This window comes from Phoenix dactylifera, chromosome 12, assembly GCF_009389715.1.
Source record: "Phoenix dactylifera cultivar Barhee BC4 chromosome 12, palm_55x_up_171113_PBpolish2nd_filt_p, whole genome shotgun sequence".
NCBI lineage: Eukaryota > Viridiplantae > Streptophyta > Magnoliopsida > Arecales > Arecaceae > Phoenix > Phoenix dactylifera.
In genome coordinates, this window is record NC_052403.1 from 6,329,597 (window position 1) to 6,356,417 (window position 26,821).

Consider the following 26,821-nt stretch of genomic DNA (forward strand, 5'->3'; position numbering starts at 1 on the left):
TTCAGGTCTCCATATATCCTTGAAGGGAGCAGACCCAGATTCGATCAGCTTGCAGTGCGAATAGCTTCCTGCAGGTAGGAAGTTCTCTTGGCAGGTTGATATATAAGAGCCACAAAGATTGGGCATAATGCCAAGCGTTAATAACCTTCTATGGTAGCCCTTATAAACAACCTTGCGATAGGGAGGCCTTGCAACGATCTCATTTGGAACCTAAAGTATCTATCTGGTTATCCTCTTGTGAAAGCATAACATTTATCATTTATCTATTCACAGCATTTCAAAAGGCCTTATTATTAGATAAACTGCTGTTTATACCAAGATAGGAGTTCTATGGAAGAAACAAGATGGCACCCCTCCTGGGGCACGGGAAAAACGAAACACTAGAACGATTTCACCGTGACAAGATGGCAGCCTCCTGGGGCATGGGAAAACGGAAACACCAGAACGATTTCACTGTGGCAGCCCACAGTATTTCACACTGATACAACAACGACAACCACCTCTTACCATGTTATATCGGAATCATGCTCTCACAGGCACCGGATTCCCCACCTTCTCCTCTCCATCCTGGGATTCCTTCAAGAGCTCCGACAGTCGCACCGCCAAACTCCTCTTTGCTGCAGGGGAGACCCCATGCTCTCCTATTATGGACTCCAGAATTGCACCGCACAGAGCCTTGTTCTCTATAACCACACGCCCAGCTTCAGGCATCGACCCATCCTCCGACGATGCAATCTAAGTATGAAAACATAAAAGAGGAGAGGAGATGAACTCTGCCGGCCCATAGAGGAACAAGCAGTGGAGATGAAAAGAAAGAGGGAGCTGCGATAGAGCACTGACAGTGAGAGCGCCGGAAGGGGAGTGAGTGAAGAGGATGGAGGAGCCAGGACCGTAGGTCTCGGCCTTGAAGGCCTCTTTGAACTTCTCGATAGCCATGCCTTCGGCTTCGGTGTAGATACCGGCAGCCTTCCATGCGGCGACGCAGTTCTCGGACACCTTCTCCGAGTACTGCTGGCCGGTCAGCGGCAGGACCATGGTCACTCTGGTGAACTTCTCGAAGGAACCTGCACCCATGGAAGCAAAGCCGCCAAGGTGTCAACTACCAAACCAATAGGCTTATTAGCGATCATGAAAATTAGCATAGAATCACAGGTAATTAGTTTGCTTAAAATGGAGTTAATGATGATTAAAGCATGCCTGCTTCAATGAAAATTATGATGAAAAAGGATTCCAAAGACATAAGCTTCTAACGTGAAATCTAAGATACAACTAGCAGCAAAGGGAGATACACAATTACAAATTATCCATGTCATTCATATTCAGTACTCATGGTGATATTTACAGACAGGATTGGTTGGTATCCTCATCTTTTAAATATACTAGCTGTGCTATTGCACACTCTTAGTGAGTTTTTTTTTTTTTTTTGTCTAAAATGAATGGAAAAATTTTCGAGCTTTATTTGTATGGGGAAAAAAAGGTTCTTTGTACAGGAAGTTTTTTTTTTTTTTTTTTTTGTATGATTTCCCCTTTTAGCTCATCAGTGGGTGCTCTTATCATCCATAATTGCTAAAATTACACACAATGTTAATAGGATAGGATTTATTTTAAGTCCATTGCAAAGCAGAAATAAGGAGTTTCCCCTTTTGAATGGGATGCTGGTAAAAAGGGCTTTAAGATCCGTGAAATTACGTGCACATCCGACCATCTGCTGTACATGGCGCACCTAAAACGCACCCAAGTTGACACCACCTTGTAATTAATTACGAGTCGGTGCATGCATCACAAGTTATCAACCAACAGAGTTGACTTGGTCAAAATAGCCAACGGGACAAAAAGGAAGTCCAGATCGGAGTAGAAATCTCGTGGAATCAATCGAAGAAGTAAGTGAGACCCGGTGGTCCCACTTCAGAAAATAGTACACTTCCAACAACCCAAATTAATTCGCTAATAAATGACATGGAAAAACTCACCGGCGACGATATCGCGGAAGAAATCGACCGAGGCGGCGAGCTCATCGGCGGTCTTCCCTCTCCACTTGCCCGAGAGCGACCGGATCGCCTCGTCCTCGAGATAGACGCCGATGGCCGTGAACGTAATGAACCGGCCCCCGATCTCCAAACCCCTCACACCTAATAAGAGATGGAGTTACAGTTACATACATATAAGCAAAGAGGAAGGGAGAAAGGAAAAGGAGGGGGAGAGGAGAAGGAAACAAGTATTAAGGCTTGGAATAAGTTTTTATGCCTGCCCGGTTGTTACCAAAGCATTCAAGGCATAACCAAGAAGTAGTAATTTCGTCCGATCTACTTATGCCGGCCAGCATAACCATTCCGAACGAAAAAATTACATGAGCTATTCGTCTGCTGCAGAGTATGGACAGGGGGAAAAGACGGAATAGGAATAATTTGTGAAATAACTATTCTGTACGGGAAACTATTCCTATTCCGGAGCCAAACTTGGGAAGAATAGCTGACCTGCCCCGCCGAGGAAGAGAGTCTTGGAGGAACCCGGGGGACGGACGACCGGAGGGAAGACGAACCCCTCGACCTCTAGTTTGGGTAGCGCCACCGCTCCTTCTCCCATCTCCACCACCGGTACCTCCTCGTGCCTATGAGAGAGTGACAGCCAAATGGGATGAGGAATTGAGGATTTCCCTGGGACGGTGGCCGTTAAATAGACGGGAGTCACGGACGGTGGTAGATGGAGGATTTAACTCAATTCTCCTGCATCAACCTCGCCACCAGTTTTAGAGCTAAATAACCAAAACACCCCCGCTTAAAATACCAATAACACCAGGCCAGCCTTTATTTCCCCCGTCATGACAACACACAACACAAGTGAGCAAGTGTTTGTCTGCAGATATCCAAACTTATTGTTGTATATAAGAAGTTATTGGAGTTTTAATTGAAAAAAAAAAATTATCTCCTAATTTTAGCCATTTTAACTATTTTAAAATATTTTTTTTCAAAACGTTAATTTTTAAAAAATTGTACTCGTTAGAGAAGGATCGAATTGAGCCGACTGATTTTACCTAAAAGATGGGATCGTCGCCAACCTGCACATAAAGGATGAATCACGTTTTTAGAATAGTATATATATCGTACGCCTCTCTAGATAAATTCTTTTTAATTTTCTAAATTTTTTAATAAATTATTTTTCATAATATTTTTATAAAATAAAAATATAGCAGTTTTTAGTCAAATTATTTCTAACACAAGTGTGGTCATCTGAATGTTGTATTATTTAGCATAATTTTCAGGAAGGCACTAAGGAAACTATTTCAGACAGAGGAATTAGAACACGTAATGGCATGGTTTATAGCTGCCTCAAATGTATGCATGTTACTTCAGTTTGTTACTTGGTGAATTTTGGATCGCATAGGGGCAAGGAATGAGTTGGTTGGAGAAGGGCAGGTAGGCAGGGATGCGCCAAGAGTGGTAGGAAACGTGGCTCCAGCGCTCGCCAAACAGCCCTAGCATCATTCCCTAAGAACAGGACACGAGTGATGCAAGTCAAAATACAACCTTGGTTAAGACCGTCCGCCTACACCAGACTTTTTTTTATTATTTTTTGGTAAAAAACCAGATATTTTTTATATTCTTTTTGAGTAAAATACAACCATAAGAACCGGCATGTAAATTGTTCGACAACTTAGTAGGAGCTATGGAAGTAGAACTCTATAAAATAGTTCCTATATAATTGGCCATAAATGATACAACCCAATTAGCTATGCTATTGACTTTCTGTAAATATGTATCACATCGATCAAAGTGTATAAGATGGGAATCAATCCAGATGGGAGATCAATTACAACTTGAACAACCGTGACTCAAACGGCATGGAAAATATAAATTTATAGGTGGATTAGGTTGACACGAATCTCACCGAATGCTGCCACAACTTGAGACTAAGCCATGGCTGCTTTTAACAAACTTGCTAGGTTGATTTTAGACAACTTTTGGCATGGCATTATGCGCTCTCCAGGCAAAATAAATTGAACCACAACACGGGCCTGAGATCAACAATAGGAGCGGTATTTTTCGCAAGTCTCCTTAAAAACAGGAAAACTGATAATCGTTAAGTTCTCAACAGATGGAATTATGTTTCCATTAATTACATCAAGAGATACTTTTAGTGACAAGCAAGTTCAAATCAGTAAAAGCTAAAAACAAATACAGGAAGAACCAGTCTCTCAAATGCTGCCATCAAGAATAGATGATTCTTAAATTAATGAAGGAAACAATGCAATCACCTCAGTCTCAATACTGCTAATCTAGATAGAAATATTAACATTATGCTTTCAACAAATATTCTATGAGAACTTGGCTGATGTATAACATCTTTCGAGATAGCTCATAGGCAGCAAGATCATTTCCATCAAAGGAGGTAGCTGGAGGATGAAACACAGCCAACCTGCTAAGAAATTTTCATCTCATAACATGCAACAATGTACAGCAGACGCTTCAGATTTCAATAATAAAAAAAATCCAAATAACAAAGCCATATATAAAAATGAAATCAGAGTTGATGGTGGCAGAAAAAAACTAGGACATCCACCAAGTTATAGATCTATTAGAAATGCCTTCTCCAATCTCTCAATATTTCACAACAACAGATCGAAGATAATCAACATTAATAACATGGGTTTTCATTCACCTGAATTCCAGCTAGAGACTTACTTGGTTCTGCTACAAAATGCAAACGCGTGCAACAGCGCTTAATTGTCCTGTCAGAGTCAAAGAGTATGCAGAAAGAAGATGGCATTACAAAGAATTAAACATAGATGTGTTAGCAAGCAAATGAGCTCCCCGTTTGATCCAGAAAACTTTTCAAGGATATGGTGCCAGGACCCTCAGATATACATTTGCCAAGACCACCAAATAATAAACACTACTATATTTTAAGTTCCAGGCCTAGATTCTGAGATGTGGTCCTACTCTAGCATGGTCTAAGCATATGGGGCACTATATCCTGACTCCACTAAACAAATTAAGACAAATTCAACAGTTGATGATACAGAAGAAAAGGTCATCCCAAGCCGAGACATGGTCACCTCCAAATTGAACTCATCAACAGTCTAGGTGCATATTCATAGATGGAGACTAACCAAGTTGAGCACCTGTATTAGAATAGACATGTATGGATAACAAACCTTATCCCACCTAAATAAGGAGGCATTATAAATACTTAAGTTGTCAGCTCCCAGACAAGGTCAAATCTTTGGAGAATGAAGAAATGAGCACTAAGAGAAGACAGAAAGAACATGGATGAATACAAGCTAAACACACATCACCAGACAAAATTTAACAGACTATTTTTTCCTCTCTAATGATTGTTTCATTTTTTATCAAAGCACAATATTTTATTATTTTTTACCAAATCTTTCTTTCAATAAAATCGTAAATCCTCATATCCATTGCCAAAACCACTCTTTATTTTATTTTCAATCATATCAAGATCCCGAAAAAAATTTGCACGCCCATCCCGCATGGCTATGTTATTAGCAAAGGATAGAAACAGGGTATAGAACCTCTAACAAAGTTGTTGGAACAGTTCTAGAAGAAGAGAAATTTTCCTGGTCGAAACTGATTTCACAGTCTACGGTGTGACCAGCACGGAACATATTTGTCACTTTCTACTCCAAAAAGCCATAATGCATTGGACAAGAAAGACCATATTGCTGGTTGAGGCTACTATCGCTCATGATGAAATATTACATTTCTCTACATTAAAAATTCCCTGTAGCCTCACAGTGGAAACACTGAATAAATTTATAGGAGGTAAAAAAGTTATGAAGATAATGCTATATATCTAAGGATCAAAAACTGATCCAACATACAAATACAATATGTGTAGAGTTGCTATTCAAAATTAACTACATATCACCTAGTTATTGATATTGATATAAGAAATCTTATGTCACTTTCAATTTATTACTGAAGGACCCAGCTTATCTCGCGGGTAAAGTCTCTTGAAGGCCGCCGAGGCCTACCTCATCCTGCTCTTCGAGGACACCAAACTCTGTGCCATCCATTTCTCCCCGTATACGACCCAACACACCACAGTTTCCACCCCCAATGACGATCGCATCAAAACAAATGAGCCAAAACCCTTGATGCTATTTTCCATGATATCAATCATGACCACTTCCTTGCTATCTACTCAGTACATATGCAAGATAGTATGGAATTTGGGGATTTATTTAATTGTTCGGACAAGATATTATTGAATGAATCATAAAGATTATACTCAGTACCTGGATGACGAGTCCTGCAAATTGGATTACAACGCTCCAGTCGAGATCATCTAGAGACTGCCTATGAAAAGAAAGAGACATAGGATGCATAGGTGTGCACAGGAAGAGATGTCTATGAACAAATCTCTAGGTACAAGGAATCTTTTTTGTGTTAAAGGCATGCAAATTGAATGGTTTTAGATAGATCAAACTCAATTGATCGCCGGTACGGCCAAGAATCAGGATGAAAATTCATCCAAAATTCGATCATCAAGAGCTTGTTCATGGAAAGGAAAGTGACAAGGCACATGGAAGCCATTGAAAAAAAAGGTAAGATGAGTCTAATTCAATCCAATACCCCAACACAGCTCTTGAAAAAAAACAAAATATCGGTGCATTTCTATATAGTTTAAATATGATATGCCCTTTTAGGTATCACGAACTAACGTTATAAACCCAGGATAAGGTGTCCAAAATTTTCCTGAAGGCAAAGTTATTGGAGAAATACAGTATGTGCAATGCCTCTTGGTGGTAAAGTCTTGAGTCCAGAAGCATAATATTTTGGCAAGCACAGTTGATGGATTCGAGCCGTTAAGGAAGACAAGTCAAGAGAGTTGTCATCAAGAATATAATTCCTAAGAAAATGTTTTCTTTTTATGACCAATTCAAGAAGACATTTGTCATCGCATTTAACAGAATCTACTTACATGCACTCATCTTCAGCGAGAGAGATCAGAATAATGTATCTATATTGATCAGAATAGTGCTGATGGGATGGACCATCAGCAGTCATTATTAGCCTACATTATCCAGAGATATTTTATAACCTAAATAATTGGTGGCTGCTCTAACTAGATGGCATACAAAATCAAAGCAAAGAGAAGTAACAAGCAGAGCATCAAAAGAAGCAATCAAAAATCAAAATTGACAGTACAAAAATCAAGTGCAGCACTTTTTGAACTAAGAATTGGCAAGTTGAATGCTATTCCCAACTTCCAGCAGCTACAGCACAGAGAACAGACAGAATTTCACAGAGAAACATAGCATGCAAAGCATCGAAAGAACCGGCAAAGAAAATGAAAATTAACATAGTGAAAGGCAAGCCAATTTCTGATATTGGAATTGACAAGCTGAATGCCATCCCTAAATTCCAACAACTACATCCCAGAGAGCAAATATAATTCCATAAGGTATGGAAACTGACGTAAACCATTGCTATGGCAAGCGCTAAGAACAAAAGTAGTAAACGGGAGCAGAACAGCACACCCGCCAGTCTCTCCGACCATACTGCTTCGATCCACCAGCCATTCAGAGCTCAAACTCTTCGTCCCTGAGAGCCACCTCCGCCGCCTCTTCCTCTTCATCATCAAGTACAAAGTACTGGTTCCTCTCAACCGGCCTAAACATATAAAACATAAAGATATAGAAAGCAAGGCTTGCAGTCTCCTCCACTGCCACGCTCACCCACCGGTACTTATACGATGCGATCGTCCGGAGCGCATACACCACGATCCTCGTGAAGTACAAGTAACCAATGACCACAATGTAGAACTGCCTGAAAAGAGTGAGCTTGGCCAGATTCCTTGCAGCCTTCCCATCGGTCTTGGACGTCTCGCGGAGGGACCGGATAGACCAGATGATCGGGAACAGGACGGCGCAGCAGCAGATGACGTCGATGAGGAGGAAGACCTGGTTCCAGGTGACCCAGTCCTGGATGAAGGGCCCAGTCTCGCCGATCACAATCGAAGCAATGTTCGCGATGACCTGGAGCGGGATCACGATCATGAGGACCTTCTTCTCCTTCTCTTGGAGGAAGGGCTTGAGGAAGGACCAGCCGGTGCCGATGAGGACGATGACGGTGAACAAGAGAACACCTTTAAGGAACTGGAAGAGGTAGAAGAGGACGTCCCAGCCGTGGGGGGTGCCGGTGACGCGGACGTAGTGCTGGTCCTCGGCGGCGAAGAGGAGGTTGAGGACCTTGGTGAGAACGAGGCCGGCCATGAGGAGGTGGATCCGATGGGAGGAGAGGCGGTTCTTGATGAGGTAGGAGATCCAGACGGCGAGAAAGGCGACGTAGACGAGGGCGAAGACGAAATAGAGGGAGGGGAGGGGGTACTGGCCGACGGAGAGGTAGTCGCGGGAACCGTCGGGGCGGACATTGTACATCTCAGTGTGGACGGCCATGGAGACCTGGGACTCGGGGTTGCAGTTAGCGAAGAAGAGGCTGTACTCATCGGGATGGGTTATGGGGAAGGAATTGTTGTAGAAATTGAAGTTGGGGGCGGCGAGATCGTTGAATTTGAAGAGAAGGCGGACGTAAGTGCTGGAGAGGATGCAGCTGGGGTTGGAATTAGGGTTAGGGTTTTGCTGCTGCTGCTGCTGCTGGGATTCGTAGGTGGCCTGGATGAGGCTCTCGTCAGAGAGGAGGAAGAAGCCGAAGAGGGAGGGGTCGGGGGCGGCGAGGGAGGAGGTGAAGGAGACGTCGGAGACGCTGATGGTGACGAAGCCTTGGTGGGTGAAGCCGAACTTCTCGAAGAGAATGATGGGGCGGGTGTCGGCGTTGATCTTTAGGGTTTTGATCTCGGCAACGGACGACGAGATCAAGGAGAAAAAGAGGAGGAGGAGAGGAAGGAGAGAAAGCTTAGCCATGGCGCCGGGGACCGGATCTGCGTTTCTCCGGAGGCGATCAAGGTGGAGGCTGGCGCTTTAACCGGTGCTTCGACTCGCGGGAGGCGACCTTTGGGGGAAGACTGCGAACGGGGACTCGATGGGCAAGAAGTCTCGGTCGCTATGGCGTCTGTCGGTTTGGTGGAAGATGGGGATTGGATAACTTAACGTGGACCTGACGGGCATTGGCCGTCCGTTTTGCGTGGAGATTGGAGATGTTGGTGAGATTATGATTGATCCGATGGTGGATTTTAGTGCCGTAGAGAGCGTTGCTTGTAACACGGTGAGAACAGTGTACCGAAGGGGGGAGCGGAGCCCAGTCATTCTATACTATAGGCCCCGTGACTTGAACGAAACGCTACGGTTGAGAGGATTTCTTTAAACGAAGCCCAAGATCCGGCCCATTGATCCTTCCTCCTCCTTTTTTTTCTTTTCTTCTTCTTCCTTCTTTTTTTTTTGTTCTTTCTAACTTCTTCTCTTTTTTTTTAAGATTAGCTTATACATATCTAGTATAAATATATCCAGAAAAATTAGAAAATAAATTATCATAGAGTGGAAGCGGGATGAATGACTCGATCCATAAGACTTCAGCAGAGTGTTGTGCAATATAAAAAGCAACCAATCTACCGCCCTATTAGCTTCTCTATAGACATATCTGACCACCAGAAATATGCACTCCCTTGAGCTCCTCATTAAGTCATATAGGAGAGGATGGGCGATTGCCATCCCCATTAGATCGCCTCTTTGTGTGAAGAATAGACAGCATATACTTACCAAAATCAAAAAAAAATGGTACCTGACCAAGGGAGGAGAAGTGCAATGCATTTCACACCCATGTCTTTCTCCAAAAGACTTGTTTTGTACATCTCCACCAATCTCCCACCTTGATTAGAGAGTAGTACACGCCCATAACAAATGCTACACTTTTGAGTCCCACTGCTTGTCTGACATTGAGTAGCTTGCACCTCCAAAAAAACATAACATTGACTAGCTTGACCAGTGTGTAGTAATTCATCGATTTCGAGCATTTTTTCTTTATGTTGATCCATACAGTCTCTAAAATTCTCTTCCTTTTTTTTAATATGTTGTTTGATCTGTTTTTCTTTTGTTGCATAATGTAGATTAACAGTAGTTATGCTAATGATAGAGGTGATGCATGCAAGTGATTTTCCAATCCTTTGTTGCGTAAACTGCCATCTTCTCACGTTTAAATCATATAAATGACTCCAAAGTATTGGAGTTTTTCCACCGCACTCTTGCCTTATTCTAGTGTGTGCCTTTGTTCTGTGCAGCCATTATGCAAATTTATAGGCCAAACTTGCATCTATACTTGGATCTGTTTAAATTTTGCCTCTTATTAAAAGTGACAGATAGATTCACCTTGCTGCAGCCCTGATCTCTGTTGGATTAAGAGGTGAGAGGTAATGCTTCAAGGTAGTGTTCGGTCGCAGGACCTGGTTGTCAAAATTAGGTTTAGCAGTGATAGGATGGCTAGAGCATGTACAATATCTTAAAAAATAACTAAAGAAAATGTGAGCATAAGCTTGAAAACTTCGCAACTCGAGGCTTAATCCTGTGTATACTCCAGTTATAGTAATTAACGTTAGGGTTTCTGCATGGTGGGAAATTAGCATAACTCCAAGCTCATCTGATTCAGTCCATGGTGGAGTAGTTTGAAAAAAGAGTGGTCAGTGTGCAAGCAACTTCATGCTGCTTCCTGATATAGCTTGTCGAAGCTACAGGAAATTTCTTGCAGCTAGGGATGCAAAGGATCTGCTGCGAAGGAACCAAGACATGATTTAGATGTATGATAGTAGAATATGGTGGTTGAAACTTTTGACTCACAAATATTGATGCCAATGACTGCAAATGAAGTCGTGCATTCGACGACAATCTTATTTAACATAAAACCTAGGGTTTGATTAAGGGATTGTTGAGATGTAAGATCCTGTCAGCCGATAACATTTTCTCGATGAGTATTCCATTTTAAAAATGCTTAAAAACAGCAGTAGTTTAGGAGGATTTTGAGGGAGACGAAGTGATCAGGAATCAGTTGTTTCAAATTTTTAAGAATGATGCAAGCAGCTGAAAAGGTGATTTACTGTCTCTAAAAGCTTAGGATAACCAAATCTCAAACTACTTCGAGCCTCTCTATTTTAACAATCATTAGACTAACGACGATAGAAGTTTCATGTCGAAGAATAGTTAGTCGGTGGATTAGTTATTTGGGCATCCAAATAGGCCTATTATTAGTTTTTCACCTCATAGCTTGTGGATCTTTTGTTGTTTGATAATTTGTCAAGCCTCTTGAAATTGATGGTGTAAGTGGCTTTAATAGTCTCTTTTCTTAATCAAAAAAAGGAAAAAAGAAATAGCCTCTTGCCCTTGGGAACATCAACCAATGCAGAAACTTGCACTCAATTAGCACATAAGAGAAAAAGTGAAAAACTCAGCTTCAAAAACAACTTTTTTTTCCCCTCTCACAACTCAACTCAACTCAGCCTTAATCCCAAACTAGTTGGGAACAACCATATGAATCCTCCTCCTCTATTCCACTCGATTGAGCAGCAATCTCATTTATTATAATTGGCCTTTAAGGATTGATCTGCGATCCATCAAAATTTAATAAAGCCTTGCATATCTAAATCTAATGTCAACATGATAAAACTAAAAGGAGTACTACCTGAAATGGGCACCAAACTAGGTTTTTGTGCATCATACACAAGAGTAGGTGGTTTATGAAGGGCTTTATTATCCATTTCATTTCCAGCGGTTCAAAATAAAGCATTTTCCAATATGAAACCTCTTATCTTCATCATTATGCATAGCTGCCAAACTACGAATTCTTTGAGGTGTGGTTATGTCATGTGGTTTCCCAATATGAAGTCAAGGAAAGTATTTGCAGGAGGACCTACATACTTTCTTGTCAAGCATGGAACATTAGAAACCTGTGAGGTGTGATGGGGTCTCAAAGTCCCAAAAGGATGCAAGCAACCATTCCTCCTCAGAAACGCCAGGATAGAAAAGTTCCATCTTTGCTTCTGTTTGGGTCCTCCTACATGAATGAGAGCAGGAGAAAGAGAAAGCGAGGGGGGCTTTCTGCGTTCAGGGCCTCTCACGCTGTTTTAGGAGGGCAATTATAGGAGTTATTGATATATGGGCAGGGCAAAGGGAGCCTCGAGCTTTGCAGTGCAATCTTTTAGTAGGAGCTGCATGTTACCCACCTACAATTGTCGGGAAGGGCTTCGAGTTAAGAAGTCAGCAGCCACAGGGACAGTTAAAAAAAAAAAAGGTGAAAGTTTACCAAGGATCAGATGACAGTGAAAGAGAGGAATATCAATGCAAATTTGGATTACATTTCCCTCATCAGTTCTTGGTTTTCCAATCCAAGAGCCATCCGATCTAATCCTACACCAATTCTGATCTTAATTGATTCATGAACAAAAGCATATGCTATCCTATCAATTCAAGTGTTGTAGACAAAGGGTATGCACAAGTTGCTCAGTATGTGTGGCTATTCTATCATAGGTTTGGTTGTCCATAAGACCAAAGAAAAAAGGAAGAGAAAAGAAGGAAAGAAAGAAAGAATGCATATATGCATTGCCTACCGGACGGATCCTGCTTATCATTAGATGTATTGCCTCCCCTATTTAGAGATTGCAAATTTTCAGTCATAACCTATGATAAATCTTATAGGTTTTCAGACAAGCATGACCTTGGGGTCAGGGACAGGTAGCTTTCGTACCTATCTAGATTAATCTAGTCTAGGACCTGATCGAGCAGCTGTATTTAAACTAATGTAGATTCTCGACACGTCGATTCCTATAGATTTTTCGTATCGCTTCCAAAAAGGATTAAGGGTGGCCAAGAGGCCCTGTCTAGCAATATTAAATCAGCTTCTAGTGCACCAACACTTGAGAACACCACACAAAGTAAAAGGAGTTCAAGCTGTTGCCATCGAAGTCATATGCATATGTATGTTCTATTCTATATAACTATATTTGGTGTGTTCAATGCTGGAAGCACACAAGTCCAGGTTTTGGGGTATGGTTCTTTTCAAATTCAGATTACTAGCAGAGCAATTGTAAGTGATTGGACTAAGTGCAGCTCCATAATCTTATCATAGTAAAAGAGAAGCAATGAAGGAAGAGAACAATGGAAAGACAGAACTAATTGAAATAGCAGTGAAAGAACTACGCATAAAAAATAAAGAAACTGAAAGGCAGCATTGAAGTGCGTGGTGTCTGACAAGAGAGAGATGTTTGGAACGAAACAAAATATTAGCCATATGAGAAGGGTGGGGACTCCAGGCTTCCCCATAACTCTTTTGCGTTTGTTATTTTGGATGCTTTCCCAGTTTGTAACGGCCCCTCCCAAATGCTTCTTTTCTTGGCCCTTTCCTTGCTTCAAAGAATGCCAAACTCCCCTCCCTGCCCCTTCTAAAGCACATCACCACCCACCTCAAAGCCACACCACCGAGGAGAAAAGAAGGCATAGAGAGAAGGGAAGAAGACACGAGAGAGAGAGAGAGAGAGAGAGATAGAGAGAATTATCACAACAAAGAGAGCAGTTTGCTAATCATTACTGTAGCATGGCAAATCCATATGACCAGCTAGTTGAGGAAGAGTATATAGATATGGACATCAGCTCTGCTACCTTCTTGTGCTACAACAAATCTTCTCCCCCACATTCAAGAGAATTTGAGTTCCAAATGTCTGCCCCACTTGAGAGAGAGACCATCACCTCCCCTGCTGATGAGCTCTTCTACAAAGGAAAGCTCCTCCCCCTCCACCCCCCACGGCGCTTACAAATGGTTCAGAAGCTCCTGCAGAACTCCAACATTCCTCCTGCCCATGGAAAAAATTTGGAATCCTTCGAAGAGGGTGTCATCACCACTACCACCAATACTAACACTTCCACCACCACTCCATTTGAGTCCTGCAACATCTCGCCTGCCACTTCTTGCTTTGCAAGTGGAGAGCTCGATGCAGAGGACTACTACTTTGAATGCTCTACAGAGCTCGTCCAGTCCCACCCGAAGAAGTCTTGGTCTAAGAAGCTCAAGTTCATGAGGCAGTCCTCCCTGAGTCTCAAGCTGAAAGCTTCGAAAGCTTTTCTCAAGTCTCTCTTCACGAAATCCGGATGTTCAGATGAGAAACACGCGGTACCTGAAGTTAAAGAATGCTCAAATGGCCACCTGAAGTCAGGGAGAAAGAAGCCATTTGGGCAAATTCAGTGGGAAAAAGTTGCGCCTACACATAACGATGCTACTACAACTGTGATTAGCATCGATGGAGAGAAGATGAAAGATGAGGATTGCAGTCACAGGAGGTCTTTCTCAGGTGCCATTAAGTGGCATTCTCCAACCAAATCCTCCTCTGCTTCTTCATCATGCTCTTCTTCCGACTCTTCCTCCTTCTCGAGCGTGAATTCACATGGATTCTGCGGACCGCCAATGCTGAAGAGGAGCAGCAGTGTAAATTCAGACATGGAGAACTCGATCCAAGGAGCAATTGCCTATTGTAAGAAGTCTCAGCAGCTAGTTTCACCAAGAAAGTGTAAGTGATGTTGGGTTTTGTTCCTTGACTGCTACTAGCATAGCAGCAGATTGCAAGAAACAAGAGAAACCAGGCCTTTGCAGCGGATGATGGAAAGAAATCATCATGGTGGGGGGTGGGGGTGGGGGGGTGTTTGGTTAAGAAAAAAAACAATTTCTCTGGGTTTTCCTATTTTGCAGGAGTTTTGAGTATGCCTTAGTTCAGTTAAAATGGCTTAGATGCCTATCAATGGTTCTGTATGCTCAATGGAAGCTCAGTTTAATCCAATACATCTTGTTACAAATTCTCTTTACAAGCTTTTCTGAAAGAGAATTAATCTCTGAACACATTGCTCTCAGCATGTCAAATAAACTAATAAATCTGCTCTCGATCGATATCTACTTGCATGGAGTCCTCATAGTCTATATTAATGACTTATCTTCTCTCCATCTGCTTGATATCTATGTAAATGTCGAGTTTAAGTCATCTAAATCAGATGAAGCAGAATATGACTTTGGTAAAGATGACGCATTCCTTATAACGAGAGCATCCAATGCCATCACCTTCAGGGTCAATTTAAACAACAATGTTATAGATTCAATTTAGACAATTTATCATGACAAACTTCTGCTGATGTGCGGTGCAAGCTGCACAGCTATCCTGGTCATTTTGCTTGGTTGGAAGGTAGTGCCTGATGGTCCAATTTGCATGAGGACATATGCTTGTGTTGCCTGAGGTCGCAGCACAATTCATGCTGAGGAATAATAGTCTCACATCGGATAGGTTAAGAACTTTTGCGGTGCGTATGTACTCCCCGGCTCATCCATCTAAATGTTCAGTTTTTTAGCTAGGATTTTAACAATTCTTGAAATGTCCTTTCCCAATTGAATTAGGATATGTTCTCGTGCCTTTGTTGGAATTGAGTTGTTTTCCCGGCACTTTGTAGTAAAGCCAAAGTCTCCGTGGGGATTTATTGTGAAGCAGCCCTAAGAAGTGACAGATGAACTGAAGACGAGTTGTAGACACGACTGCTATTCTCTTTGAGATGAGATTTTCTTTTAGTTATGATGTCTTCATAGGATTCCTCTTACCTTTTAAGTATATACTTAATCGACGTAAGTTTCTAGTAATGTCGACTATAGAATAGAGTCAATGAATAAGCTGTTTAGGGAAGTCGATATATATCTGTAAAAAAGTTTATGAGGCCAATATATCTCCTTGAATGGAAAATGATCGGATTATTATATATATGTATACATATATATATATAGCGATGACAAGAAGCTACCATACATGAAATGATCAACTTCTAGCTAGTTCTGATGAATAGCCCATCTTTGAAGCTATGATTGATTGATTGATCCACAAGCCCTGGATTGCTTCACTTGGCCATCAAACAAAAACAAAAACAATGGAAAAAGAATAAAGCCACTACTTTTTGTTTCCATTAACAAACACAGACTTGGCAGCAGATGATTAGTGATTTCTACTGATATCTCCATATGGAAGCTCCACCAGTTATCAATGCATTGTAATGGACCATTTCATGAATATTTACTAATCACCAAGTTATTAAGTATTATTATCTTTTAGACTTGTGCATGACGAGAGCAACTTGTTTTAATGCTCGGGAGACTCTTTCCAATAATAAGTTAGTTTCTTGTTGAGCAGATCACGTAAGAGGGCAAGGAAGATTAACAACCTAATCTGCAGACAAATTGATAAAGAAACAAATACTTAAATACATAATGATGGGCCTAGTGATGAGACTCCAGTACAACAAACAAGCTTTAACCACCTTACATTAAACCCTGAAGCTATATGACAACTTACATTAAACTCAACTAAGATTGCTGAAAATAATATAAAGGAAACAAATATGGGCACTAGTAGTAATAATGACCACCATCATTGGACACTACTTGTCCGCATGGAATTGTTTGATACTTGCTTCCAGAGATCACGTTGGCAGAGACCCATTCAAAGGCAAAATGATTCCTCGACTTTAAAATAGCAGTTCAAAAGAAGCCTTAAGGTGGACATAGATAAACGTTAATCTAAGTGAGCATGTCAGTAAAAAGTTCGACAAGATTAGAACCCAAGGAAACCCACCGCACTCATGCTGTTGAGCACTGGCAGGGCTGAGGAGCACAGAACAGGGACTCCTTTTTTCCACCCAGCATCTCTGGCATCCAAAGGTAGGCAAAGGGAGACGAACCTACATTATGTTTTTGTCTGCATGACATCAGCTGCATTTTTGTATTATTTCTAATCTCATGAAAAAAATAATGTAGTTGGAGCAGAGAGGACTGTCCACTGAGAGTTAATGTACTGTTTTTTTTTTTTAATGCGGAAGCCTCATATATCATCTCTTGTGGCTCTCTTTCTCCCTTCACATGGTTCTCTTTTCCATCCTTTCAGCTGCATTCAGACACTAGAAACAAATATCAGAAAGGACTGTCACAATAGAAATGTTGAACAAGTATGTATTTATGAGGACACCTGTGATCCTAGGTTTTAAGTTGTGAGAATTGTTAAAAGCAACAGCAAATAATCACAACTCATGAAATGGTGCTTGCTGGATCTGGCCTTATTGAATTTTCAAAAACAATTAAAAGTTCAAGTCATAATTTTGAGAAATTCAAATTAACTTCAGAAAGCAACTTCAAAACCATTTTCATGCTAATGCAGAATTTTCGAGGACCCAAATCTCCAATACCACAGAGATGCATGAGACTCACCGACCCACTTGTAATCATCAATTCACCAGGGCTCATTTAAGTCAAAATAGTAGGTAACCAGGAGCCATATATTTTGAGTTGTCTAAGTACTAGCTCAAAGAAATGCCATTCAACAAGGGGATGGACATAGCAATATCTGGAAGAAAAATGAAGTCTCAAGGGGAAAAAAAAATTGTTAAGGAATGATGCAGGACCTTCCCATTTTCCTTCAGATTCACCAAATCAATACAGGCCTTTCTATTTTAAATCAAGTTCAACCAAATTAACCTGCTGCTAAGACAGCAACCGTGAAAATATTACATTCACCTTTCTAAATTTTGAATCATAAAGAACTTTTACAAGACGTGTTGAAAAAAATTAAGCACAATACAGACATACAATAGGTGTAGTAGATACGCTGCAACACAAACCAGTCTATTTCAAATTGCATGCATACTCGTTTGCACTGTATCACAGCTCGACATCTGTCATCCCAGGCCATGACCTGTGATGCAACAGCCACTTAATATTCCTCAACCAAGAGACAACAAATGCAAATGACCTTCTGTCATTGTTCAAAAAGAGAGTAATGTCATGTCCACCTTCACGTATTGTAGGCTTGTAGCATGAATCATTTCAACTATGACAAGAATCAAGATTCTATCTCCCAGACTTTTGGGAATGAATATCAGCTATCCCTGGTTAAGTACAGTTATTACACACATATCGAAGCCGTAAGCACAGGTTATACCAGTAAGTGGATAAGATTTACAGCTCCACACGGTATGCATTATCAGATACAAACAGAAATAACATAGGACGTCCGGTCAGAAACCCCCCACCTTCACTCTTCAAATGGCATAAATTGGATTAATATCAGAGTCCGAGATGTCAGAGTTGGGATGCCATGAGCTCGAGATGCTTCTCATGGATAACTTCCGCTTCTTCCTAATCCTTCGGACATGCTTTGATTTCACCACATAGTAAGTCATGGTCCCAAGAACCCCAGCCATTATCACTCCTCCTATCAGTGTAACAAGTATTGCAGCCCACTGGAAATGGCGACCCACTACAATATAGGAGGAGGCAATGAAAGCAACTGTGGTGCACACTGAAGCCAACCACATCAATTTGTTAATCACTCCCACAACCATCCTCTCGGACTTTGTTTCCCCTCTTACAAGTGTTATCTGCACCACCACCACGGCCAATGATGTAAAGAGAGCTATAGCATTAAAGATGAAAAATATCTTGAAGGAAGGAGCATGCACAGAAACTGCGACCCCATCATTATCATTTCCACCTGGCACCGTGAAGATAGCTGCAAATGCCACAGTGGCAAAGAGCACAGCGACCACTGTTACAGAGTTTGTGGCATTATTTATGCCCTCCCGATGTAGTTTCCTGAGCCTTTTAGCTATCCCATGCACATTTTTATTTGTTTTTCTAGTTTGCTCCAGTTGTGTGTGAACATCTTTCTTGATTTCTGTAACAGTCTTCCGAAGCTCATCTCTAGGCTGATTTAATTCATTGGCTCTGACAGCACCATAGCGAGATAAACACTCTTTAATCTCTGCAGATTCTTCAGAGAGAGGAAGCCCGTCTGCAATATCAAATGCAGTCTTATGGTCTCTTGTCAATGCATTCACGTGTGTGTCCGGTAGGCATAATAGAATATTTACTATCTGCAAAGAAATGAGAATGATGAGCTTTGGCAAGATGACAGCATAAATTTCAGTTAAAACTATTATAGCCCCCCCGACAACGGAAACACTTAAAAGTAGACAACGAAAAAAGATGGAGGAAATGAAAAAAACAATGGGGCAAACAAGAAGAATGACAGCAAATGAGAAGAATACAAGTAAATGCTTGATAGTTTCTGTTTCATAGCAGAAGGCACAGACTAGTAAAACAAAAGAATCCTAAAGCACCTAGTCGGATAAAAAAAATTTACTCCAGTGCCATAATAGCTTAATAACATGCAAACTATAAGAAAGTTCCCATCAGACCCAAAAATAAAAACCTGAAATTTCAACAACCATCAACAAGATTTGTCCCTTTTATATTGGTCAGCCCACAAATCAAGGTATGAACCTTCTACATTGGAAAATGTTTATAAGAGAGGATATTAATTTGGCACTGGAGCAGAAGGGCCTTGGGGAAACAGTAAGCTTGCTCAGTTGCGATCTGGTGTCACGGGTTCGAACCTCTCCACATGAGGGAGAAAGGCCCTAGACCCCGTAGGGGCGAGAGTCTCGTGCACTGGAATGCCCTTTTTTATATTAATTTGGCATTGGCAGTAGACCTCATTAAACTAATCTCGAAGGCTAGAACACCTAATCAATTCATCTTTGGACAAAAGAGTGCCCGGCATAAAACCACTAAGAACCAAATGACAAATATGGGCCTGCATAGACTAAGAAAAGAGTCTAGAAAGAGGGAAGGGGACAAAGTTTGATGCTATAAGGAGCACATTCATCTGCACAGCACAAATGATGAATCAAAGGGCCAATTGTAACAGGTTTCAGATCAAAAGGCCAAAGTTTCAAAAGGTTCCATATTTGAAGGCAAATTTTCTAGATGTTTTGATGCGTAGCAAGTTTTTTGTTTTTTGTGAAAACTGGGGACTACATTTATCCAGATCCGATGTTCACATATTCTCCAGTTCACCAAGATAACCTCATAGATAGGGAAACTCACCTTTGCTTTGTTTGATCTGTGGTTAATTTGAAGTTAATACTTTGATATATTTGAAATTAAACTCATGCAAATCAGCTGATGGCTTAATTAATAACCTCGTAGATAGGAAACCTCACCTTTGCTTCATCTGATGTGTGGTTAACTTGAAGTTAATACTTCAATAAATTTAAAAAGAACTCAAGCAGGTCAGCTGATTGCATAATTAACATAAGGGTTGAGGAAGGAAGTTATGGAAACAATTCCATTATCCCCATGACCCATATAAACTCGACACAATATTCGTGTTACATTTATAACTGGATTTCCTAAATAGTTATGATTCTCTTTTCAGGTTCAGGTATATGTGTGTGAATTCTTAACATCACTTTTGCTTTGATTTCCACCCAATATTTTCAATGTTAAAGTTTAATAATCCTTTCAACATCTTGTAACTTTGTAACAGCAGAGCTATCAACTTCATCATCAGAATGTAGGCATACATAATTTTTTATGACTCTAATAGCCTACACTTAGGAATTGACAATCATAACTTTTTCGAAGTATGTCTGGTTTTGTTTTTCTTATATTTGATAGTTTTCTCTAAAATCATTTAATGATATTTGTAACATATGCATACAAGCATACTCCATATTTACAGATAAATAATTATCAAGTTTTTATTACAGATAAATTTATGTTAACAGATAAAGGTTTTTATTAAATGCATACTCCATATTTACCGATAAATTTATGCAAAAGTATTATCAAATAATTATCAAGTTACCAGTTTAAATTTGGTCTGGTCCAAACTTGACCCAGTAAAATTGTCAGCTTGTCTCGGGACACAACGCTAATTTTTATCTAATGATCTGGTTGGGTTATCAGGTTCTATGGTGCATCTAAGCATTACCCATAGGCATCTGGCACGTACCAGCTCAATAGAGGTGCAAGTGGGTGGTAGAGCCAGATTTGACCCATACTTGACCCAAATGAGGCTGATCCATACCCAAAGTTGACTCATTGGTCAGGATGGGTCCCATATCAAGATCATTCTCTATTCTGGTTGGGCGTGAATCTCACATATTAGAACTGTCTGACAAAATTCAGTTTTAAAATTCCGGTCAAAAACTTAACTCTCAGATCCGATCTGAAAAGAGACTCTACCAGCCTGGTCTCGCCAAGTGATCAATTAGATGTGTTAACATTTCAAATCTGGGTCAAGGTGGAATTGGGACCAGTGCAAGCCACTTGCAGCCCTACGGTTTGAATTTTATTTGGTTTTTATGCTCATCCATGTTGACCTATCCCTGCTCAAGATGATCAATCTCCATAGTAACCTTTGTTAGTAGTCCACTGGAAAAATTTTCCTCCAAGGTAATGTCTCCAGCAGATACTTGGTCACCATGTCATCTCTATCAAGATGCTTGTTTGCTTCCTGTACTTGACTCAACTGCATGCTTGGAACCCCCTCAAGCTTATCAATCACAAGTTGCATCATTCCATCCTTTGCTAGTTGTTGTGAGCAAAAAAAACAGAAAAGAAGGTCAACCAGAAAGCTAATATCGCTACTAAGATAAGCTTGTTGGATCTGTCTTGTTCAAGATTTAGGTGTCTCCAACTTTACTTCTTTTTCAATTGTACAAGAAGGTTAACATGCATTCCATGACCCATTGGTGCCTATGTATAATGTTACGGTGACCTGCAACAGGAAGGCTTTCTCCAAATCCTAAGGCAAGTAGCTCACTTCCTTGCCCTTCAAAACTAATGTATTCTTGTCCGCAGTCACCACAACCTCTTCTTTGCTCTCTATGCCTTCAACATGACCCACACTTGGCCCAGGGACAACAATTAGCCTTGTGTATTGTCCAGCATATGGCTACTCCTGGACTAGAACATCAACATACTACTGCCCCAATATTTGTGAAGGTTGATTTGGTAGCATAGTCAACCAATCAGTGATCTTGATGGCTTCATCTCTAAAATTGATCATGAAGCATGCGTCTTGCTTTAGTGGTTTCATCAGTTACAAACATAATATTTTTCAATGAAATGAAAGACTATCAAACTTCAACTAAAGCTCCTTATGTAATTCATCAAAAATTTTCCAACTTTATTGGCCTGTTCTCCATGTTTTCCGATATCCGCATTCCATAAGCTTGCAAGAGTTGCTGTTTCTATGTACTTTAGTGTTGGCAGTTTAAGCTTGGGATTTTTTCAGGGTGTTAAGATTTTGTTATATAACCCAAACTTAAGAGATGCATCTGTTGTCGTTATTGTATCTATTGCAGATTATAAAAGAAACTTTCATACTCACCAAATGAGTGAATAAAACATGCACATTTTAGCATTGCCCAGTCTAATATTTTGCATCAGAAATGTTTCCATCATGTACCAAAAAAGAGAGATTAGTATAAATTTTAAAAGGCTACTCCTCTATAGTGGACTTCGGGAGAATAAGAAGATGTTACAACCATCAAAAGGATGGAATCAAATTGACAAGCAATTCAAAACTTGTCATACTAATTATCATAATCTTCTTAAAACCAAATTATTTCTTGAATGCCAACAAGAAATGTGAAAGACAAGGGAATTAAAAAAATGGTTGAATGAGTACCAATCACCAAATAGAAAATAGATAAGCTGGATATCGGATGTTGGGATCAATTATGATATACATTCATACAAACATTAGTAGGATATTTGAAATACAAGAAATAAGCATCAATAAGCTTTACCTGTGCTCGTTTTTTCCTTGTTGCCACATGTAGGGCAGTGCTACCATTTTTGTCTGGCAGCATCACTATGGCTGGATCAGCATCCACTAGTGCCTCAACAACATCACTGTTTGTTCCTTTTACAGCCATATGCAAAGCAGTCTGGCCTTTTTTGTCAGTTCTTCGGGCTAGCTGTGGGTCTTTATCTAGCAAGGCTTTGACAATTCCTACATGTCCTTGTCGAGCTGCGAAATGCAAAGCATTTTTCCCATTGGTTTTAGCCATCTCAACCAAACCAAAATCCTGAGCTAGTAATTGCTTGACCACTTCAGTGTGGCCCCTTGTTGCTGCAGATATGAGGGGAGTTGCATTTGAGGGACCAAATGTGTTGCTAAGTGTTGGGTCATGTTCCAAAAATACCTGCACAATGGCTGTAAAAAATTAGTTAGTGATAGTTCTATCATGTTACTCTGACTCAATAAAACAAGAAGATGAATCTCAAAATCTGCAGCAGACAAACTTCAGTGATGAAATAAGCAATCAACTAAATCTTGCCATGAGAGAAGGGGGGGGGGGGGGGGGTGTGGGCGTGGATGAGGCTGGGGTTTGTATTAAAAAGCCAATTTCTATCCTACAAACCAGTATGTGTGTGTTTGCATGTGAGAAATCTAAAGCTGCATAACAATTTAACACAGCTGACAACAACAAGAAGAAAGTTTCTTGTCATTCCTTAATATGCTTGTGTTTACATCACATGCAGACCGACGAATGTGATCCGAAGGACAATACACCAAGGGAGATGCAAGCCAACGGTACAAACCAAGTAACAGCAGAGTAAGCCTAAGGGAGTGAGAGTTATCGACCTAGGATGAGGGCTTTGTGGAGCGGAGTCCAAGTATGATGGTTGGCTAGCAATTACCATTACCTATGTACATGAGAGGAGTGGTTGAACTATCTACCAGGCATGAAAATAGTGATCCATGTGGCATATAATAACAAGGACAAGTATCCAAAGTAAGTAGTGGTACCCATCTTTCCGCTATTCATGATGAGAGAGGAAAGGTAGCGCTATGCCACTACCTATCATGTATGGTAATAGTTAGCCATATAGCACATAATAACAAGAAAAAGTATCTAGAATGAGTAGTGGCACCCATCTTACTAGTTAAAAGAAGCCATTTATAAATATCAAATTATAACCATGGAAAAGGGCTCTCTTTTGCCAATCGAATAACTAGTTTATCATTATCTTTATCTTTAAGTTATTCTTACTTTTACCTTTTCGAATTATATACTTTAGTTTCCTAATAGGACTTAAATTTACCGGTTGCAATAATGTACCTCGTAGCCCCAGTTATACCCTACCTCCTCCTTTTTCGAGCAGGTGGCATTACAATAGCAAAAATCCTTAAAGGTCAACATACTTAAACCTGTGCTACTTTCATTATCCCCTTCATTTTATCTCATTTCCAGCTATCCAACACTAGTTGCATGCCAGCGATCACCATACAACCAAAAGAACTTGTTGCTGTCAGGAGCTTGGAAAAAATATCAAATAGAACCCAAACTTACAGGTCTGATAGCACCTAGGTGCTCAGTCTTGACATGCTGTTCATAGCAATACTAGACTCCAGGAAGCTTTCAGCAATTATGTCAAACTTGGGGCTACTAATTATTGAACACTTACGCTGATAGATCATATTTGAAGGTGGGCAAATAGTTTTTATCATAAAATGTACCTCTGCCATTGTCATCCATAATATCATACTAAAAATCAAGGGTAACTTAAGCTCTCCTAAGCCAAACAAAGAAAAGAGGATTATACAAGACACATAGTAGCATATAATTCAACAAGCTTTTTAGAAACAAACTATAAAACCAAAATCATTGAAAACTCACATAAGTTTTGGAATTGAATCAAAAAATCAAACTCAGTCGAGCTAAATCAATTGATAACAAAGACCTTCAAACACCAACTAGGTAAAAAATAAATGACCTGGCAGTCTCCGACTAAAGGAATTGGCATGATGGATATTTACTGTACGGATTCATACAAGCATGTGTTTAGTCCTACATCAGTCATGCACCATGTAGATCTTGAATACATAGTGCCAAAGAGCCCAAATAATACATTTCAACGGCTTTTTTTTCATAAGGTCCTAAGTCGTTATAGATGGTATCAAAGCAGACTTTGTCTATAGCCCATAGGGGCTAGAGGATACAACAGTACGATCCTTTTTAGAGTCGAATACGAGCCAATTGTGGTGTTTGTGATCGGAATTGATTGGATTTAAACCCTTTGCCTGACAAGAATACCAAGATTTAAACAGGAGGAGTATGTGAGGATCTAATTGGGCTTAAGTTTAATCCCACATCAATTACACATCGGTAGATCTTGGGTACATCTATAGGGCTAAAAAACCCAAATAGTACCTTCGAACTGTTTTATTCTTTTATTTGTCATTATTTGTATCCCTAGATTTCATTAGCAAAAGAAATAAAAAAAGAGTCATCAAGCAAATGAGAACCTAATGATCTGTTTTGATCTCTGCTGCTTTCATGTAACCTCGACTATCTGTGAATATGTGTACTTAAATTTCCTCAATACATGTTTGAAGCTGAAATAGAAGCCCACTTACAAGATCAAGAACTTCCTCCTATTGCTTACCTATCAGTGACAAGAAACCAATATTCTAGGTCTCATTACAACTACAAAAGATGTTTGGCAACTTCTGCTTGAGATTAAAAAGGTAAAAGCACCGCATGAACTTGCAATATATTGGTAACAAAAAAAAAAAACAGAAAGAGAGTCATTAGCATTACAAGATCAGATTAACTTACAAAACCCTCCCCACTCACATCCAAAACAGCTCGTATGCTTCAGATGAAATCCAATTAGTCATAGCCAACTTTGGTCTCTAGCCTCAACTTCAGAGAACAGTCACTTCAGTATTGACTACATTCAATATAGTTTATGCAACCAAGATATGATTTGGCTTACATGCATATGTTAACAGATTGTCCAACAATAACAGCTGATTTTCTTCACTTATTTTATTGAAATAATCCCTGTAAATTAGAAATCTCACTAAAATAATCACTCTTCCTAAATAAAACAAGGCATATTCTGTTATCTCTTCTTTTTGAAGGAAAAAAGGATGGAAGATATTTAAAAAAAAAAGGAAAGGAAAAAGGGTAGCCATGTGTACGAAAGCAAGACAAATAATCCATCTTATTAGTTTTTAAAGTCAAGATCAACTCTTTTAGCTTTTTTTGGCCTTCGGATCAGCTTCTCCATAGGGTAAAATACATAATAGCAAACAAGTCATCACGCATCCCTAACTACTGGCTTCACAATAAAGATCGAAGAGATCGAAAAGGAGAAACTAGAGACGGATAGACCGAACACTGCAACAGAAGTTACTACTGGATACTAAACTAGTAAGCACTTAAGAGAGGGGGAAAAACCCACACCTTGGTGCCCTTCTCTCGCAGCCACATGCAAAGCATCATAGCCCGACCTATTCTTGGCCGAGATGCTCTCCCTATCCGAATACTTGAGCAGCTCCACCACCACCTCAAGATGCCCCTTCTGCGCCGCAATAATCAGCGCCGTCTCCCCGACCTCGTTGGTCTCGTTCACGAATTCGACCCCCTCTGCAGTCCCCGTCATCTCGGTATCTATGTGCCTCAGAATCTGCCTCACGGCGGCCAAATCCCCGCGTTGCGCCGCCAGGTGGAGATCCGTGTCGTTGCGCCGCCCCGTAACCTGCTTCACATACTTCTTCTTCCCCGCCTGGTCGATCCGCTTCCCCGAATTCGACAGCACCAGCGCCGGCGCCGCCGCCGGCGACGGCAGCGCCGACGTGGAGGGATTAGAGTTCTGTCCGGGGCTGAGGCTCGCGGACCCCATCTCCAGATCCCTCCCTCCTCCTGCTTCGAAAAAAATGAAAAATCGCATTTTTGGATGAAAAATAAACCAAAAAAGCGGAATGGGGCAGTGGACAGTGGGAAAAAGGAGGCACCTTTATCGATCTCGAGCCCCATCCTTCTCCCCCGCGGCGAGATCGAACACTAGGATCCCAAAGCCTAGACGAGCGGGGATCCGTGCTAGGGTTTGGGAGCTCGAGGGATCTTTAAGGGACGGGACTGGGGAGGAAGGAGCGAGGAAGGTGGGATAAAGTTCGCCCTTTTTTTTCCTTCAAGAACTGCTGCCTAAACCGTTAATCAATTCAGTTGGTTTCAAATTAAGCGGCGACTGAGAGACGC

General features: G+C 40.7%; 4 protein-coding genes across 4 annotated transcripts; 1 reads left to right on the plus strand and 3 right to left on the minus strand.

The window, feature by feature from the left end:
* Positions 1 to 272: 272 nt before the first annotated feature.
* Positions 273 to 2,664, minus strand: LOC103696411 (chalcone--flavonone isomerase). Its single transcript, XM_039132451.1, has 4 exons — positions 2,475 to 2,664; positions 1,971 to 2,129; positions 841 to 1,064; positions 273 to 735 (listed from the first exon to the last, which is right to left on the minus strand). Exons 1-4 carry the CDS (start codon positions 2,581 to 2,583, stop codon positions 523 to 525), a joined length of 705 nt encoding a protein of 234 aa, XP_038988379.1. The 5' UTR covers positions 2,584 to 2,664; the 3' UTR covers positions 273 to 522.
* A 4,626-nt stretch (positions 2,665 to 7,290) lies between these two features.
* On the minus strand, positions 7,291 to 9,034 carry LOC103696420 (protein CANDIDATE G-PROTEIN COUPLED RECEPTOR 7-like). The gene has a single exon (XM_008778036.4). The coding sequence runs from the start codon at positions 8,882 to 8,884 to the stop codon at positions 7,544 to 7,546; it is 1,341 nt and encodes a 446-aa protein (XP_008776258.1). The 5' UTR covers positions 8,885 to 9,034; the 3' UTR covers positions 7,291 to 7,543.
* Positions 9,035 to 13,493: 4,459 nt separating this feature from the next.
* LOC103697789 (probable membrane-associated kinase regulator 4) lies at positions 13,494 to 14,468 on the plus strand. The gene has a single exon (XM_008779722.2). It carries the CDS (start codon positions 13,494 to 13,496, stop codon positions 14,466 to 14,468), a length of 975 nt encoding a protein of 324 aa, XP_008777944.2.
* Positions 14,469 to 17,357: 2,889 nt separating this feature from the next.
* Positions 17,358 to 26,768, minus strand: LOC103696427 (ankyrin repeat-containing protein ITN1-like). Its single transcript, XM_039132452.1, has 4 exons — positions 26,578 to 26,768; positions 26,027 to 26,485; positions 22,574 to 22,983; positions 17,358 to 18,844 (listed from the first exon to the last, which is right to left on the minus strand). Exons 1-4 carry the CDS (start codon positions 26,597 to 26,599, stop codon positions 18,011 to 18,013), a joined length of 1,725 nt encoding a protein of 574 aa, XP_038988380.1. The 5' UTR covers positions 26,600 to 26,768; the 3' UTR covers positions 17,358 to 18,010.
* Positions 26,769 to 26,821: the final 53 nt, after the last annotated feature.